The sequence below is a fragment of the Platalea leucorodia genome (genome assembly GCF_965183815.1).
Source record: "Platalea leucorodia genome assembly, chromosome: 8".
In the NCBI taxonomy this organism is placed as follows: Eukaryota; Metazoa; Chordata; class Aves; order Pelecaniformes; family Threskiornithidae; genus Platalea; species Platalea leucorodia.
The window spans coordinates 4,870,578-4,889,853 of NC_138830.1; the positions used below are offsets into that span (position 1 = coordinate 4,870,578).

A 19,276-nucleotide genomic window follows, 5' to 3' on the forward strand; every position below is an offset into this window, starting at 1 on the left:
TCAGATAGCAGGGAATTGCTGCCCAGTGGGATCAGTTATTTTCTACAGAGATCGTCAACCTCTGAAATGAAGCAAAGAGCCCCCGTTTCATACAGGGATAACAAGAGAGACTTTCAAGCAGTGACTCAAGCCAGGAGAGTTATTCTAATGGGGAAGTACCATCATCTCTGTTTAAGAGCAGCACACCAACCTCTTCTCTTAATCGCTTGCCTTCCTGTGCCTTTCCTCCTCAAATCTGCCTTTGGTCCAACTTGGAAACTGATCCTTTATCTGCTCTGTGAGAATCTCTCTGAATCACTCCTTTCCGACCTGAACCTCTCTAATTCAGTAAAGCAGCTGGCCCATGTTTAATGTCCGGTATCTGTTGTAACCTTACTGACTGAACTGGACTTCAGTGTTGGGGTTTCTTGCTTTGTCATAGTGGGGTTCCTCATTCTCAGCTCCAGAGCGTGGTACGGACTCGCTGCTAGCAACCTCTCCACTTGCTGTTCATGATCCCCTTCTCAGTCCTTCGCCCTCTCGTGATTCTCTGATACCTATTGTGCCACTAAAAAGCTTTCATTAAATCACTTTTATTAAATGTCCTGTCTATCTGCCAGTCTTCCCGGAAACCTCTCTCTTCCAGTGATTGCCTCCTCGGTAGTCTCTGAATCATCCTTCTCTCTCTTCCTCATTGCCTTCACTTAGGGTGAGAAAATTTCATGAGACACCTCCAAACAGTCAAAACAGCATCGGTTATGTAGTGAAATTGGAAACCAAAACTAAGCCATCCCATTTTTCTGCACTACCAGCTCTCTCCTGCCAACAAGTGTATTAATGAGATTTCAGTATCGATCGATTCAAGAGCCAAACGGAAATGAGATCCATCCCCTGGATGCAGATGTAGCCGCAGCATCCAGAGAGCACTGCCCGGAGGTGGAGCTCTAGGAAGAGCTGCGTCTCGGTGACCCTGCCTTCACCACCTCCTTCCAGATGCCACCACCTTCTCTGAGGCAACTCAGACCAGGGGAGGGAGAGCAGGACTGCAGTTCCGACCCGCCAGTTAAACTCAATAAAGGGTTCTGCTCCCACCCACTCGTGCATTTTGAATCTGCACGGTGGCCGGTCCCAGTCCAGCTCTGTGCTTTATGTATGCTGCAAATAAAAATCTGGAGGGGTTTAAGGAGTAACTGAGCAATGCAGAATAAAAACTAGACAAGGACATCAGATGCGTAGGACAAACGGCTGCCTGTAAAGTGCTGTGGAAAGACGCGGTTGCATATAGATTTGGCATTCTAGAATTATAGTAAGGAGTGTTTGTCATGGTTCTTTTGAATAACAAAGGTATTATGACATGCCAAGACCCAGAATCATTGCAGAATATTGCATTCTGCAGACTCTCTGCTTTCAAATAAGCCTGTCGTACGCAGACGTTTTACAAACTGTCACCAAGCTATCTCACAGATGAGCTATAACACTAAGGATTTGACAGCTTGCAGTCATTCAAAATATGATAACTACAGAGTGTCAAAACATCAGTGAACAGTTTTGCAAAAGTGTAGAGATACTTACAAAACAGCTTTTGACACCTCTGTAAGACAGGATGGTAATGCAGGTTCTGGTAGAAGTACATATGTTCTGACTGCCTGGAATCCTCCTCCATATTTCCAAACAAGGTATTGATCATTTCTGAATGTAAAACTCATTAAATAACTGCTAGTAGGTGGGGCCACAAATATTGTTTCACTCTAGATATGGCTGTACCTCACTGACTGGAAAACAGATTTCTAAGAATTGCATGTAAAATACTTCGCGATTCAGAACAAAGAACACATCATTGCACCAGATTCCTACAGATTACCTTAATTTCCACTTAATCAGCTGCCTTGATACTCTGAGATAACATACATTCAGAATGAGGCATCTCCAGAATATTTCAGAATCTGTCTGATTCAGCTGGAGTCAATGTTGACAAAAACACAGAAACAAACCTCAAAAAATCATCTGTTTTCATTGTAACACTCACTGATTCAAATGCTTTAATACTGCTTGTCTCCTACTCGCTTATCTCTGCTCACATTTGCCCTTCTTGTAAATGAAAAGAGCTCTCTGCAGTTTACTGCCCAAATATCACTTTTTGGCTTCTGATCCTTTTACAGGCTTCTCTTTTCCCTTTCCTTTTCCTTTCTTTTCCATCTTTCTTTTTTTCATTAGATGCTTAAGTGTCAAGAAAGGTCCGATCCCCTTCTGGTTCATCAGCCCATGCTACAAACTTCGGATCTGAAAAAGAGAGAAGAACAATCTGGTTACCTGGAGGAAAAGGGTAAAAGCAAACAGTCATGTGGAACAGTATTACGGGTGGATATTCTTGATGCAAAAAGGCAGGCATATTGTGGTCTCAAAAAAACACCTTTTATTCCGTATTAGACTACATTGTTTGCAGCTGAGGTAGACTGCCAGCCACCTGACTTTTGTTTTACTCTGTGTGTTATTTTTTGCAAGAGGAGTTTCTTACCAGGGAGGACACTAACACTGTAGTCCTTCAGACCCTTTGATTAGAGCAGTAAATGACTATGTCTACACATCTTTAAATGTCACCTTTTAGTTCAGAAGAACAGTTTGGGAGAAACGCATTAGTTCATGAAGAAATTACAGACATTACAGAAAGAGAGGAATAATTTCATTTCAGAAGAATCAAAGACTGAGGATTTGCCTTTCCTTCCTTCTTGCCCTGTATTTTTTCTGAGCAAATTACTTCTATGGCCCACTGGTGATACAGACTGATGTTCTTTTGGGGAAAAAAAACCCACACAAAACCACACAAAAAATGTGTTTTGTTCAATGTGTTTGCACAACGGATCTTCAACTCTCTACAGTCAAAATACAGTCAGCAAGACTGGGAAATGCCACCTGCAGTTAGTTTCATCTATAAGCAATGCCTGGACTTAGAGGATCTGCCCTGTTTTTAGACACAGTAACCCTTCCACTGGACAGGGAACTAAGGGAAGCTCCATTGCAAGCTGTAAGGGCTGTTCTGGCCCTGCTGACTGTGGCCTGGCGGGGCAGTGACAGCCTTCTGGCCCATTTTTGAATGATGCCCAGTGCTGTATTTCCTGATGGTTCCCTGTATCCTACCTTAACGTGATCAGTGACAGAAGTACTCCTCTGCCATAGCTGATGGAAACGGTGCTTTAAGACATTTTTGATGTTGCATCGAGTGCCCCGTAGGTGGTTCTGCGAAGTATCTATTACTAAAACCACAGCCTTGTACGTGTATTGTGCTGGCTTTCTTAACACCCCTACCGTTAAGTTCATGGCCTTTTTATACCTTTTTTCCCGTAAGTATTCCCAGATGGCAGATGTCCCCTGACAGCACACTTCAAGCGGGGGGTCTGTCATAGGGTTCCCATCCACAAGGACCAGCTCCAGCTGCTGAAGACTGTCCAGATCCTCGGGCAGCCGGGACAGGTGGTTGTTCTGAAGGAGCAGTTTTTGCAAACCTGAACACGCAAAAGCAAAGAGCTGCAGCACAAAAAACAGGAATGATGAGGAGCATTCCTGCATGCTCCCCATAAACAGCACATGGATGAGGCACAAACAATTCAGTCTGTGCATGTCATGAATATGTGTATTGAACATCTCACCAGAGCATTTAAAATTCAAAGTATCTGCTCCCAAATATAGAAGGATGGGACTCGGGCTCTCCTAGCAAAGCATTTACTTCGCTAGGTGAAGACTATTCACCTGGCAGCCAGGTGGCCAAATCCAGCTTTCAAAAGTCCTGCTAATCAGCACAGCAACAGTGCTAGTGAACTAAGCCACACAGAAGTGCAATGAACTGGGGAAGATGGAAAGACCGGGCTGGGGAGCACCCCCAGAGAGCTGGTTCCGCACCACCCCCCTGGGGTCACTGGTGCTGACCCAGTGGGTCTTCTCACATCAGGGGGTCTGCTTGGAGCTGAGCTCTGGGAAACACCCTTTTCCTTGGACTCCTGAGGGTGAGATGGGTCATGGGGGAGGACCTCCTGTCCACTTGGCTTGGGCACAGCACTTCCCCCACCCTCCCAGTTCCTAACTTTTATCCTATTTGGCTCCCTTACAATTACAGGATGAGCCCTAAACGATGCACTGCATTTCTTCCTTCCCTTCTCTCCCTCCTGCTTCCAGAATGCTTACTGGTACTTGTGTCGTTAAGGCTACAAACACAAAGACTATTTTTTACCTTGTATTTGGCATACAGAGTCTGGGAGCTGTTTAAGGAGATTGTTGCGACAGTCGAGTATTTTCAAGTGGGTCAATGAGCCGATGGCTGCGGGCAGGTACTCCAGACAATTATTCTCTATATGCAGTTCTTTCAGATTCTGGAAAATATGTGTGCATAGCTTTTAATAATTAAAGGACTGTTCCTTAGCTTCATATATAATCAATGTACAGAGAATATCAGTAAGCACAGAAGTAAGGTTTATAAACTGAGCTATCGTTGGGATGACTACTAAACACAGAGAGACAACATGAGTTTCAAACACTGAGTTTTGATATTATTCCTGTTCTGAGAGCCCTGATGCTGCACCATGTACCTAAAGAGATCAGGAGAACCTTCCGTCCTGCATTTGGGAGCAGCTGAAGTCCACGGAAGTGCCATGCCACAGCAGACCAAGATCTTCCCCCTCTATTGCTCCTACCTGCAATTTGCTGATGTCTTCTGGCAGACTTGTGAATTTAATTCCTTTATCTTGTCCCAGGTATAATCTCTCTAATGGCTCCAGGAGAAAGATTGCATTTGGAAAGATACTGAATTGGTTTTCAGACAGGCTAAGGCATTTCAAATTTGTCAGTTCTTTCACCTCCTCAGGTATCTAGACACAGTCATTAAAAAGATACATTATGTCAATTAAACAGTAATCTTTGGGATTCTGTTTTTAGGGAAAAATCTCCAAGAAAATGCTGTGGAGCTTCATTACTGTTGATGGATGAACGCAGAATATTCTGCTCATTAATGTAACATTATCCCTCACAGTATGGTGGAAATTCTGGCAAAAAAATCCATGTTGTTTCCTCTGCTGGAAAGATTTCTTATGGGGTTCATTTTATTTCTTAGCAGAAACATTAGTCTGCTTCTTCATTTCCTTTGTATGCACAGTGCAGGGAAGAGTAATTTAAATGAATGAAATCTGAAAGTGATGCTTTTGCATAAATTACTACTTCTGTAAACGTAACCTTCAAGAAGAAAATTGCACAAGTGAAAATCTCCTTGGAAAAGAAGCGTTGCATTATATAAAAAGGAAGGTATATTCTGAGCCCTAAAATGAGTATGTCCATGAATACTGTTACATTTATAATAGCACAGCTTTAGGGTACATAATTGTTCATTATCAAATGAACAGCAAATGTTAATGGTGTTAAAGGCATTAACAATATCACCTTCATTTTTAAATTGCCTTCTGCTCTGTTTCAGTTTGTGACGTATTGATTCTACGCAAATGCAGCTCTTATTTTCCAGTGTACACAGAAAAAAAGATGCAAATGACTGAAGCAGTCCCTCCAGTCAGTATTTCATCTTTAAGATTAACACAAAGGTCAGTGTTTCCACATTCTTGCTTTTTTATCCCTGCCTGAATACTCAGGTGTCAGTGATAATGAGTAACCCAGGCTCAGGTGCATACCAGGTGGAACATGCCTTCTCACTGCAGTAGGGAAAGGTGGCACTTGGTTGTTATGAAGAACTTAGATTTTGCAAAAGGGAGGTATCAATAAAACAAAAATAAAAACAAAGGAACAAATACCTTCTGTATCTGATTGCCATCCAGGGCCAATACTTCCAGATTTTTCATAGTGCATATTCTTTTAGGAATCTCATCAAAGCAATTTTCACTCAGATCTAGTATCCTGACACTGGTTAATCTGGTGAAAGACCTGGGTACTGTGCGCAGTCCGGTGTTCCTCAGATAAACACGGGAAAGGGACGGCCAGCAGCAGATCTGACGTGGGAACTTCTCCAGGCTGTTGGCGGACAGTCTGAGTACTCTCATTTCGGTGAGATTCTTCAAACCTGGGGGAAGCTTGTGCAGGAGATTATGAGACAGATCCAGCACAGCCAGCTTCTGGCAGTGTTGCAGTGTAGGAGGAATGGAGGATAAGTTATTAAAAGCTAAAAATAGCTTAACTAAGTTTGTCAAAAAGCCTATCTCTTCTGGGATGAAACTGATTAGATTTTGTTCCAGATCTATTATTTCTAAATTAGCAATCTGACAAAGCTCCTTGGGAAAACTTTTAAATCTGTTTTTCTGGAGGTAAATTTCCTTGAGTTTTGTCAGGTTCACTATTTCTTTAGGCAGACACTCGAGATTATTGTCAGAAAGGCCAAGCAGTTCAACATGATGGAGGTATTCACAGATCTGCACTGGGATTTCATCCAAGTTTGTTTTGTAGAGCCTGAGCTGACGAAGGGACTGCAACTTGCTGATAACTGGCAGTGAACTACAAGAGAGGGGATTGTTACTTAAATCTAAGCTCAGAAGACATTTCAGCTCCCCCAGTTCTTCGCATATGTCCTGTATGTGATTCTGATCCAAGTAGAGGACCTTCATGTGCCTCAGGCGATTGATGTCTCTGGGGATGCTTACGATCAGGTTCTTTTCCATGTGCAGCTCTTCCAGATATTCTAGACTCAAGACGCCTGATGAGATGGTTCGCAGTTGCTTGTTGGCTAAATCAATGAAAAATACCCGGTCTGTGACGCGTGTGGGAGAAAGAGCTTCATTCTCTGGCACTTCATTCACTGGTGTTTCTTGTGCAGTCTGATCATGGTCATCCTCAAAACCAACAGAGTCAGTTTTCGGGCTCTGAGTGCCCCCTGCGCTGGCCTCCTGGCTCTGCTGAGACTCCGCCATCCCTGCTCCTTATTTTTAATTTCAGAAGAGAAAAAAATTAAAAATCAACAGTACTCAAAGACCTTCCTATACTAAATAAATACTGGCAGAATTCAGCATTTAGGGACAGGTTCTAGTCTCAGCTGTGCCCCTGCAAAAAGCTGCTTGTGTTCATTAAGATCAAATCCTGCAGTCCATACAGCAGGATCACATCTTTGAATCCCGGTGCATCCTGAAGTGCCCCAACAGCCCAGTTCGGAGGGTGACCTTGTGAAGTCAGGGGAGCTGGAGGAAGCAACCTTCTTGAGTCTTGAAGGCCTATATTTACAAACACTGACTGAGATCTGTCTTCAGCTATGCTGATTGTAAAACTGGAAGAGTCCTATTGTAAAAAGGTGGCACCTTCTTCTGTAGCACTTGGTGGTTTCTGAGCCAGAGAGATGCCGGTGAATCTGGTATTTAATAACCCTCAAAGCTGTACTGTTGCTGAGAGCGAAAGAGCGAGAGGTGGGAAGGGGCGACTACCTGAGCAACCTCTGATGTCTGCACGGAAGAAACCTTTCAGCTGACATTTAAGGAACGATAAGAGAGGAAGCGGAGGTCGAGAGGCAGCTGCCAGTCATCTCCCACCTCACGCCCTTTTCTCTGCTGCCGTAACAGCGCCGGGAGGACGTCGCGTTTCCAGAGATGGGTGGTTTCCAGGTGCCACCAGGACACGGAGGAAGAACTGAGCGACCACCATGGGGACAGACCCATGCTGGGCTTCCCAGTCTAATTCAGATGTTGCACAAGGGTATTTTCTTCTTTATTGTCGCTGAGTTCAGTACTCGGGCGTGAGCCCCACACACCGCGGGACGGGAGAGCGTGCGGCCCCAGCCCACCCCTCCTGCGTACGAGGGCAGTAGTGAAGTCGCTAGAAGGATTTATTCGGTGGAAAGGACCGGCACAGGCACCTTTGAAGTAAACCGCTAATCCGTGTAACCACGGAAATTTTTGCAAAGGCTCCTCGGAGACCGCGGGCAGACCACTAAGTAAATACTCTGGGGGTGACAGAGGGCAGCTCCCCTCCCGTCCCTGCAGAGGCTGGGCACCAGCGATGCGGCCAGGCCTCCGCCGTGGGGAGGGCCCAGCACCGCAGCGGGGTGGGGCGGCGGCGGGGCCTCCTGCCAGGGCCCCGGGCTGGGCCTGGCCACCTTCCCGCTCCCTCTTGGTGGAGGGCCCGGGACAGCCTCCTTGGAAACGGGCTCCGTTACCACACGTTATTGACCTTGGAGCAGCCTGGCTCGGCCGTGGGGCAGAGCTCGCCCGTGGGCCGGTCACCGCGGGGAGAGGGCGCAGGCGTTGATCGCTCAGGTAGGCCTGCGGAGGTTGGGGGCCCAGCTGCTTTACAGGGAAAAACAACCTGCCTGTATGAATATTAATTCTCTGCTAGCTCAGATCCTGTGCGATGGCAGATCAGAAACGCATCCAGAAATCCACATTTTTTCCTCATGCTTTTCCTGTCTGTGTCTATCTCATACTCTTGTGTTGCATACCAAGAGCTGTAACCCTTTTCAGACCAAGCCCATGTTTATTGTTATGCAGAGCCCCGTGCTTGGGTCCATGGTGATGTTGCTAGGCTGCCGTAAAGATGCAGTAACACTTCATTTTGTTTTCCAGCAGGTCATGTCAGTTTGTCCAGATCTTCACCAGCATTATGTGCGGGCCTGCCAAAACTTGGGCCAACCTGAAAACCCCTTCATTGCTCATGTGCTTCAAGAAGCTGATAAAAATGATAAAATGTAAGGAAATAACAAACAGCATGTTTCAGATGCTTCTGAAAGCCTTAAACAAGATAGCGGGACAAGGGATTGAAGAGTAAGAAAGTTCATGCAGTTTCAGGCTTAAACGCAAATCATATTTAGCATTTACTGCTGAAGTTCTGGTTTGACTCATCTTGACATCATCTTGGCAGAGGTTTGTAGCTACATATCCCTTCTGGGCAGCTTTACAAGCAGTGAAATCAAAAAAAGTGAAAAATGTACAGGATGGTGCCTTTGTGTCCCTTAAAGAAGCCAAACCCAGTATCTAGTCATCCTAACCCCCTTCCTTTCGTCTCCCTCCTGTTTAAAAAGCCTCAGCTGCATCCAGTTAGCTTCCAGCTGGTAATGCTTCCCTGAACTGTCTCTAAATCCTGCTCAAGGTATTAACCACCCAAATTCTCTCTCATTATGTGGCTAGGTAGGGCTTCCTCTCAAGGATGCTCCTGGGGTCAAAGTTAATTGTCCTTTGCAGAGAAAACCTGAGAAAATACAGTGTAGTGAAATGGTTTGTGTTAGGTTTTGATCCTGAGGGCAGGATAGAGTAAATAAAGGAAAGTCAACAAGTAAAAAGGAGATGATGAGGTAACATCCAGGATAGTCTTTATTTCCATCTACCTTCCCCTCATCTTGCTTCTTCCTGCTTTCTGTGCACGTGTGCTAAGCGTGGTCTTGCAGCTGTGCAGTGTCTTCAGAATATCAGAAAGGACAGTGCTGAGGTACAGCTTGAATCACGTCGTCTGTCATGGTGTTACCAAAGGCAGCGGCAGCAGCTAACTGTGTGCAACCACAGCAGCGAGGGCAAGCATGGATCCACTTATCTGGAGAGAGAATTCCTTTTTCTCTATCATTTTACTTCTCCCCATGTGCTTACGTTTTTATGTTCCAGCAGATGGGCAAAAGGGATCACATTAAAAATAGCTGGAAATAATCATCTAGTGCCTGTGCAGAGAGTGACAGATGACGATCTTCAGGTTCTTGCCTCTGTCTTACACAATGCTGTATTTGTCACAGGTAAGCTTTTTTCATGTATGTTTGTTGCTAATCTAAGTAAACATAAGCAGTCTTGATTTCAGCCTCAGTTCATCTTTATTTCTTTTTGTTTAGAGATCAGTTAATTGCAGATACGCATCTGTCACATTCTTCATTCTTCATCTTTTTCAGGTTTGGATCTTAGGTGTAATGTATTGACTGATGCTGGAGCAAAGCACATGGCAACATTCCTCCAGGTGCCAAAATTATGTTTGTCATTCAGCATCTTGTAATTTATTTGGCTATGATAATATTTATCTGTGGTAAATTGGAGACAAGAATGCATTTGTTTGGCAAAATTCTGTACATTTTGACTTTCACATCCAAATCCATCCCACCAGAATCTCCGATTGTATTCTCTGGGGACATCTTTAATGTCTGGTAGAAAACGGTTGGACATTTGGCGAGGGTATCAGGAAGAAAGAACAGTGGAATTAACTGTGGGGCTTTTAGGCTTACAGTTCAATTCAGCAAAGGAGGGAATGGTAGTGTCAAGTGTGCCAGGGCCTTTGTTTTAGATACTTTATCATCTCTGTTAGTCTTTTTGTAGGTCTAAACATAGGAAACTTTAATGCTGCCTTTCTGTTATTGTCAGCACTGGAATACAGACGGAAAATGGTGAGTTGCCACTCCGTGCCTGGGTTCCTGGAGCTCAGGGAGGGCCATTAAGTTCACAAAATGCCTGCAGGTCTGCATCTGAGCTTGACCACCTACCTCGTTTGGCCATGCTGAGCACGCGGGTTCCCAGGTGGTTTCTGTAAGCCCCATGAGGACCTATACACTACGCTTTTTTCTGCCTTTTCCATCATCATCTGATGTACTTTGGCATTCTTTAACTACTTCTGCAAACCAGTGGCTGCCTGAAATGCAGTGAAGGAAAAAGGTTTTAAGTATGTGTATGATGCAGCTCCTTTTTGAAAAATGCAGGCATGCTCTGAAAAAAAGTCTCATTGCTTTCTGCTTTGTTTGTTCCTAAGGAAAATTCCACTCTGCGGTACCTTAACCTGATGCTTAATGATATTGGCACAAGTGGAGCAGAGCTGATAGCGAAAGCACTCCATGTGAGTATTTGTCTGGGAGATTTAGACAATGGCATCTCGTTTGATAGTTTTGCTTTTGATGAACAGTACTAGCTGTCCTGCCAACACCAGAGCTGGCTGAAAGGGCCCTCTGTCTTCAGTCCATTCAGCATTTTGCTGTATCACAGGGATTGCTTGTTTTCCCAAGGCAGACTTCAGAAATCAGATTTCACACAAGAGAAAGTTGCACTGTGCTGCCATTAACAACTATCACAACTGTCGCAGCTGGATTTTTCTGTGTGAAAAATGCTGTGCTATGCTATAGGATATATAATGCCATTGTTTTTTTCCTTTTTTTTTTTTAAGTTGTATTAAATTTTCCTATACCTTGATGTCAATATTTGTCTTGACTCAAGACTTCTGAGACATGTTTTCAAAACTTTACCTTACAGCAGCAGCATAAAAACATGTTTGTTATTTTTAACGTGGTTTCCCAAGGAAATGAGGCTTGTGTGTAAGATTGGTTGTATTTATGAAATGAGACTCACGTGAGCTCTTTCTTCCTCCTTCGTAGTCTTTGAACTCTGCACTGATTTCAACTAAATTTGACAGGCCTCCAAAACGCTGGGTTGTACAGTAGATTGTACAACGCTGGGCTTGTGAGCAACCCCCAAAGCTCTTTGTGCAGCCCCCTGGCAGCGTTTGCTGGGTTTGCGGAGCAGGCGGGTGGCAGGACGCGACCAGCCAGGCAGCCCCTTGGCTGCGTGGGGCAGGGGGGACCCGGGGGCGAAGAGGGGGTGCTCCTGAGGGAGGGAGGGGAAGGAGATGCTGTAGGGAGATACCACAGCAGAGGAAGGTGTACTGGGGACATGTGGAAGACATTAGTTCTGCTGCTCGCAGAACTGCTTATTTTGTAATCACTTAATCAATCATAATCTCTGAGTGGTACTGAGGAATTAAAAATACAAACCCACTCTGCATTGCATTTAGGGCTTTAACAGGGAATAGATATTTAATATCCATTGAAATTCTGTGGAGGGTGAGGGGAAACATGCTGGCTTTTCTAGACTTCTGAACAGAACTTTATATTACCAGAGAAGTCTCCAGTCCAGCAAAGACTTACACACTGGCTTGACTCTGCACCAAGTAGTTCTGCCTAAGGCGAGCGGCTTCACTGAGCTTTGACTGGTCATGTGATTTAAAAGACTATAAAAAATAATGCAAATAATTGTATTCTTGTTTAAAATACGCTTACTAGATTCAAATCAGTTTTCATATAACTTGCATTTCAGCTGCCAATTTAGGCAGAAATATCTGCCTGGATCATTTTCATGAGTGTGAAATTTGTGAACTTGGGAGAAACAAAAGTTTTCACATACATACTTGAGTTTTGCTTCCAGACTCTCATGTGTTTCATTCCGCTGTGGGGAGCCTGAGCCAACTGCTTAGTCAGTGTTATCACTTAGACACAATTATTCCAGAGGGATGTTTTGTCTTGGTGTGACAACCAGCAGGATTCACAGGAAAAAGGACAGTGTTGTTTTTCAGGCCATTTAAAAGGAATTTTTTTTTTTTTTTTTTTTTTTGTCCTTAATTTTGTCTAGAGGAACGAAACTCTCGTGTATTTGAGAATGACTGGGAACAAAATAGGAAACAAAGGTGGGATGTTCTTTGCTTCAATGCTACAAATTAATTCAACCTTGGAGAAACTGGATCTTGGAGACTGTGATATGGTGAGTAACCCAGTAAAATTATCAGCAATGACACGAGTCTTTCAAGGGTATTGCAAAGGTCCTGCAGTGCTTAGTTAGGGGAAAATGCCACCTGTGATTTTACATTTTGTGATAGCTAGAGGTAACACGATATATAATATTGCAATGTGTGCTTGGAAAGACACGTTGCGTAAAACACCTGTGAAGTCATACCTGATGATACATTAGAGCTGCTACGTCCCTGGGAATTCAGATGCTTATCATAGAAGCTTGGCTTTCACATTTTCCAAGGTTTGTTTCTGCTGTTCATTCTTGTTATGCTAAGTAAGTCCTGTGTAATTCCTCTTGAAGAAAGGACTTCTTATTCCCTGGAGGTTCTTTTCCTTCTGAAGTGTGCAGTGCTATAACACCTGAAAGTCACCCAGTCCCATAGCTGTGTTGCTCCTGTCAGAGCTCGATCCATAAAGGACATAGGCACAAGAATGCTGAATTGAGTAGAAAGGCACCCGATTTGATCTTAGATAACTTGCTGCCTCCTGGAGTTGGGCGCGGAGACTTCTTACACAGTGCAGAGGGCAAGTCAGGAGGGTAGAAATGGTTCAAGGCACTAAGCAGGGCGCTTCCCACTCTAACCAGTAAAAGCCTGTGGGTGGCTTTTAAAAACCTGTGGGGTACATCAGGAGGTAGCAGCTGGAGCTGTGAACCTCCTCCTGGTGCAAGGTCCCGGCACCCGACTGATGGTTTGCCCTTGTGTGATCACATCGGGGGGCTGGAAGGTGGAAGTGGTTCTTCTCCCTGCCTGGGAGAGTTTGGTCCTGTATCTTGCCCTCCGGGAGAACGCTCTAACCAAGCTAGGAGTACGATTAAGATGGGCCACTCTCAGCCTTCCTGTTAAGGGTGTTCGTCTTTCCAGGAGATAATGAAGTGTATGGTGGGCAGAAGGAGTAAGTTTGACTGTAACCTAACAGTTCTGACTATCACCTGGAGGGAGGGAGAGAGCTGCGGTCAGATGAAAATTTCATTATTATATTTGTTTCCTGAAATTACTGCATTTACTCCTGAACTAGAAGGGGGAATAGCTCACAGAAACTGTGAAGGGTGTTATGAAAACATAAACAAGGGAAGTGTAGCCAGTGTAGGATTTATTTCAAAGCTTAATATGTTTATGCTCGGTAGGGAGTTGATAGAAAACTGATTTAAAATGAAATAGCTTTGGGTGTAGACCAGCCTAATTGGAAAATAATGTAAATATAAATTAGTGAGCAAGCGAGAAGGAAATAGAAAAATCTGAACTGGCCTGTGTTCTAGACTCTCACTACTCTATACCACATTAATTCACATTTAGTATGAATTTACCTAGTGGATAAATGTTACCTAAGACTTTTACCAAAGACCTTAGGGAACACACACAAGCTGGTTTTAATTCATAAATCAGGAAAACCAAAATACAGGATCAATTAAATGGACAAGTATCTTTGAGATGCATTATTCTTGCTCTTTATTTTCCGAGTTGCCAAATTTCATGGTCATCTGTACTTCTTTTAGTCTAATTCCACTCTATTATTCCATAGGGAGTTGGCATTGGTATTATCGGAAAATACATTGTGTCTGTAAGCAGTTGCCTGCTGCACTTGCATCTCTCCAGAGTACATGAAGGCAGAAATAATAGTATTTCCAATCTGAGCTCATTTGATGTTTTTGATCTTCTGACAATCAATTCTAAGAAGTCATGGTAATTTGGTAGCTGGATCTATACGTTGGACATGTTTCTCTAAAGAGTTTATTTATTTTCATTTCCAGGGTACGCAGTGTCTAATAGCAATAGCAACAGCCCTGACTCAGAACAAATCAGTCAAAGCGATAAACCTAAATCGTCCTTTACTATACAGCCAAGAGGTATGTAAGTATTCTGTAGTGTCAGCTCAGTCAAAGAGAGAAGCATGAGTAAGTCAAGTCAGTACTGATGTATTTATGGACAGCTGAACTACACGGCTCTCTGGGTTTCCTTACAAAGTGAAGTAAATGGTTGCAGAAATATTCTTTTGCTCTTTCTGTGCCAAGTTTTGTGCAGTCACAGTCTGCCCCTCGTTAACTAGAAGGTAAATTTTTTAAAAATTTCTTTCTTGGTACATATGCATTTGTTAAATAATGGGCTAATGGAGAGGGCTTGGTATTGGAGAACCAAGTGTTCCTTCTGCTGTTACAGCACGGAGAGTTTTATGCCTCGTTCAGCAAACTGAGGGAGAAATGCTGTTTAGCAGGAAATGAGGGGAAGAACAAAAGGCTGCTGTTTATCTGAGCAGTGCCATACAGAGCCCGCAGCCTGAAGAAGAAAGGCACACTTCAACAATATGCCATATTCACTGGCCTGTGTGGTTTTGTTGTTTCATTATGTGAACTCGAAGCATGAATTTAACAAGTGAATGAACCTCATCATGTAAAACCTATGGTGCATTTGTTAGCCAAAACAAAGACACCAACCCTCCAAAACAATCAAGCACTAAAAAGGGAACCTGCAAGGCAGTGTTTGCTGGGGGCAGCACCGCAGGATGTGTACAGGCGCGCGGAGCTGCGGGGCTTTTGCTTGCAGGCTTGCAGCTGCTGGGCATCGCTGGTCCTGCTGAAGTCTTGGCTGTAGAGCTGGTTGCGGTGGTGGTTTCACCAGACTGGCAGCAGGTGTCAGATGTCTGCAATAGGTACGGTATTTTCCTGATGGCAGGATAACAAAATTAAGCTGTCATGAAGGCCAGATCTTCCTAAATCCCCAAAGGTGAATTCAACAGTTTGACCGGATTTTAGTTGTTTCTTTGCTACTAAGACAGGGCTTGATCTGCCTAAACCATTTTAGAAATAAATTTAAACTACTGCTCTTGAGAATATGGGCCATGAAGGGCCTGGTCTGTATCTGTGGGAGACTCTATTTGCTGTTCTTCCCACCTTCGACTCTCTCATTTTCTGAGGCCTCTGGGTTGTTGCCTTATTTTTGACTCACAGTATTCACTCAGTTATTTTCTTAACTAAATGAGACAACTTCAAAGTGAACTTACTTTGTGTTACAGTGACAGGACAGCTTTTTTCCCATAGCAATCCTGTTTCTTTTTACGAAATAATAGATTAGCGTCATGACAAAATACTTTTAATGTTGGTGAAGACTGACTCAACCATTCAGTTTTTAAGAGCAACGACTGGGAGGAAAACTGATTAGACATAATGATTTAAACATTGATGCTCCTGACATTTGCAGAGAGAGATATATATAGTACTGTAAATCTGCAAAGATCTTTCTGGTATTTTTATTTTTTTTATTTTCAGCATTATCATAACATATTGTTTCCTGGCTATTTTTAATACAAAGCTGCAATATACAAAATAGGACACTACGGATGACCAAATGTTGCCGTTGGTTGTGCATCTCCCTTTTACTGAAGCAAGACCATACCTTATCCTAAAGTACAGCTTAATAAAACTGAGTGTATGTTTTTAGGAAGAGACCACGGTTCATGTAGCTCTGATGTTGAAAAATAACTCTTCTCTTGTGGAACTACATTTGTGCAAGCACGAAATGAAAAACTTTGGTGTAGAGCGACTGTGTGAGGCACTGGGTGAAAACTCCAGCCTTAGATACCTTGATCTTAGCTGGTAAGAGTCGTTACGCGACATAGCCCTGACTAACATTAGACGCTCATTTTCTTAGCACCCTTTGAAAAAAATGTGTGCATCTCTCTTTCAGTAATAAAATAACCCGTGATGGTGTGAAAATTTTGGGAGAACTTCTAAAATGGAACGAAACCCTGGAAATCCTAGATCTTAGTGCAAACCGAATAGAAGATGATGGAGCCATCTACCTGAGTGACGCCTTGGCTTTGTACAACAGGACTCTTCGGGCGTTAGTATTTACGTAACCTCCCCGGAGGCTGCAGGTGTAACGGCTCAGAGTAGGAGCAGCTCAGACTTTGCAGTGGCTGAACTGACATCAAAACTGTGTGTTTTGACGTTACCGATCAAAATGGAAAAGTCAGGAAGTTCCAAACTTTTTAGTCTGTTTTTCTTTCTCAGGAAAAAAAATGGGAATGACGGATTGGGTGGGAATGCATCGTCTTCACCTTCCCACACTGCCAGCCCTACTCATAACTCATTTTATCCCTTTTTCCTTATACTTCCTTTTTTTCGTCTGGTACCCATTGCTGTGTGGCCTGACATAGGCTTGTTCTCCTATGTCAGGGTTTTTTGGGGTTGACACTTAGATCAGTTTTGTAGTGGTTCAGCTTGCTTACATGTGATTCACAGGTTTTGCAGTCATTCTAAGGAGGGGGGAAGACAATTAGATCTTAGTTCTTTTTGCATCTTTAAAGCGTAGGCCCCTGTGGCGCGCAAACGAAAACAAACCAAGAGCTGTACGTCTTCAGAACTTTAAGATAATCATATTCCAGACAGGGATAAGGCACTATATTTGTTGATTCTGATCTTCAACACTTAAGAAAATCCTCTGTTTAAGTTAGCTTCCAGGTGAACCCAGAAGAGCTGTAATCCCTCCGTCAGGGTGTATTTTGTAGCCCACGTTAAACCGTGCGCCGGCAGGATGTAAAAGCTGATCAAAGGTGTTACCTGAAACCATTAATTTTAAGTAGCAGACTGAGGAGGTGGCGGCTGCTAGGTGCCTCTGAAAGCCTTCCAGGTTCACTAATATAAAAATAACTGCCACTCCACAAAGATCAAAGCTTAGCCTGGATAAATGCCAAGGCTGGGGCTTCAAAGCAGACTAGAGATGAGACCTGGGCACCGCGCAGTAAGTCACTGATGCTGAAGAACTAAATAGTGAAGAACCTGGCTGCATGCATCATGGAAATGCCTTGAGAAATAGTACAAGTCCGTAGTCCAAACTGCCTTTAGCAACCTGAAAAAGATTTTATAGTAGGCCTGGACTTGATACAAATAAATAAATACCTTTTTAATAACAAATATAAAATTTCAATATACATATATGATATATAATGATAAAATATTTAAAAAATCACAGTTAAACTCTTAGTTTTAACTGGGAGATGGGAATTCAGTGGTTTGGCACAGATTTGCATAATTCTTTTCTCTGCTTATTAGGTTGTCAGTAGTAAGCAACAACATAAGTGGCAAAGGACTTGTAGCTCTTTCAGATGCAATGAAAACAAACATGGAACTTTCCTATATTTACATTTGGGGTAACAAATTTGATGAAGCCACCTGTATGGTAAGTGTTTGTTTCTGAACTCTTCTAAGAGGGTTGAGTTTTGTTCTAATTTGTTTTTACAGTCATTGGGAAGACTACAGCAATTTGTGAACAAGATACTTGATTCACTCTGGGGTTTTTTAAAGTAATTACAATATGGTGGTGCTGTAATGAGACTCGCTGGACATCAGCATACTGAAATGATCAAGTACTCACCTGTGGTGTGCTATCTTCTAGAGCCTTCACTGCAATCAAAGTGGGATATTATATGTCAGGTTCTTGTTCTTATTCATTTCAGGCATTTTCAGAATTAATTCAGACGGGCCGCTTGAAACTTAATTGTACAGACGTGGAACCGTATGAAGTGGATGGGCACGTTCACCTCGCGGAGCTCTCCCACGGCCTGAAGAAGCATTACTACTGGACACCGCGTTGTGGGGAGGTGACGAACAAAGATGCTAACGCCAGTCTGGCGATTGCGGCGGTTTCAGAACACTTGTGAGTGAGGTAGCAGCCGGATGCACTCCACGTGCTTGAAGTTTTCCTATCTTGTTTCTAGTAAAATAGATTAGATCAGGATCAAACTTGCCAAATGTCGTTTCTTCAGGGTCTTTAGTGTAGAAGGAATTTAACAACACTTGAAGTGGCATTAGAGGTAAAATATCAAACCAGTGACCTTAAAATTTGTTGCTAAAAATGCCCAAGCTATTAAAGCCTATTAATATGAAAATGCATTCATTTTGCTGCAGTCGTTTCTATTGCAGACTCTGTCTCCTTCGCCTTACCGTGATTAGCTGTAGTTCAGGGTTCCCAGGTGACAGATGAATTTAGTGCAATAACACGCTAAGAGGAAAACATTTTCACCGCAGCATAGTGCACCGAGAGTGACGCTAGGTATTCTCATCAGTAACGGAGTAGAACAGTCACTGCCCAGGGCAGCGTGAAGAGGTCAGACTGCAGCAGCGCAGATGCATGAATTGAACTCCTAGCAGCTGAACTACTCCGCTCTATTTCTCAGATCAGGACTTTTGCCAAGTGCTTCTTATTTAAAAAAGCTGCAGAGGCTGGCTCGGAGCAGCAGCAGAGCCGATGGATGGAGCGCCACGACCACCGGGTCCTCTTCCACACGGCAGCTGCGGAGGAAGAGCTGCCCTTGCCCCTCCTGGGCCGTGCTCTCTGCAGTCAGGTTTCCAGGCAGCAGGGAGAACCCACAGGTAATGTCACCACATCTCTGCGGGCTGGAGCACAGCCAGGCAGATCGAACTGACAAAAGCTTCCACCCCGGACTGCCGCTGGGCAGCAGCTTTGCTTGACAGCAAATTAGCTATGCTGTAGAAAAAGGCTCCTGTTGTTGAAGCTGAGAGAGGTTTGGGTAAACCCGTTTGTTGCTGCTGCGCTCTACATACTCTCTCCTTTTACTTAGTAATGGCATGCTTTTGATCTTTATCCAAGAGTGGCTTTTTTTTTTTTTTTTTAACCAAGTTAAATGAACTTAAGTGTTAAACCACTATAATGCTGGCACTTTAAAGCCAGTGAACCTAGTTTCCTGGTATATAAATGGTATTTTGATTAACTTGCAGCATGTACTTGTTTCTTGTACTACAAATGAAAAACACCACACTTGGTTTCATTATTTCTTTCCCGTCTCTTGGAAACTGTTTAA

General features: G+C 43.5%; 2 protein-coding genes across 2 annotated transcripts; one reads left to right on the forward strand and one right to left on the reverse strand.

Moving 5' to 3' along the window:
- Positions 1–2,244: 2,244 nt before the first annotated feature.
- Positions 2,245–6,869, reverse strand: LRRIQ4 (leucine rich repeats and IQ motif containing 4; the record flags this gene model as incomplete). The annotated part of the gene is made up of 5 exons (XM_082319008.1): positions 2,245–2,259; positions 3,283–3,479; positions 4,202–4,340; positions 4,662–4,835; positions 5,763–6,869. 5 exons carry the CDS (start codon positions 6,867–6,869, stop codon positions 2,245–2,247), a joined length of 1,632 nt encoding a protein of 543 aa, XP_082175134.1.
- A 1,644-nt stretch (positions 6,870–8,513) lies between these two features.
- On the forward strand, positions 8,514–18,115 carry LRRC34 (leucine rich repeat containing 34; the record flags this gene model as incomplete). The annotated part of the gene is made up of 10 exons (XM_082319412.1): positions 8,514–8,629; positions 9,540–9,661; positions 9,812–9,876; positions 10,657–10,740; positions 12,303–12,431; positions 14,211–14,306; positions 15,895–16,049; positions 16,141–16,296; positions 17,508–17,634; positions 17,912–18,115. 10 exons carry the CDS (start codon positions 8,514–8,516, stop codon positions 18,113–18,115), a joined length of 1,254 nt encoding a protein of 417 aa, XP_082175538.1.
- Between the last annotated feature and the right edge of the window lie 1,161 nt (positions 18,116–19,276).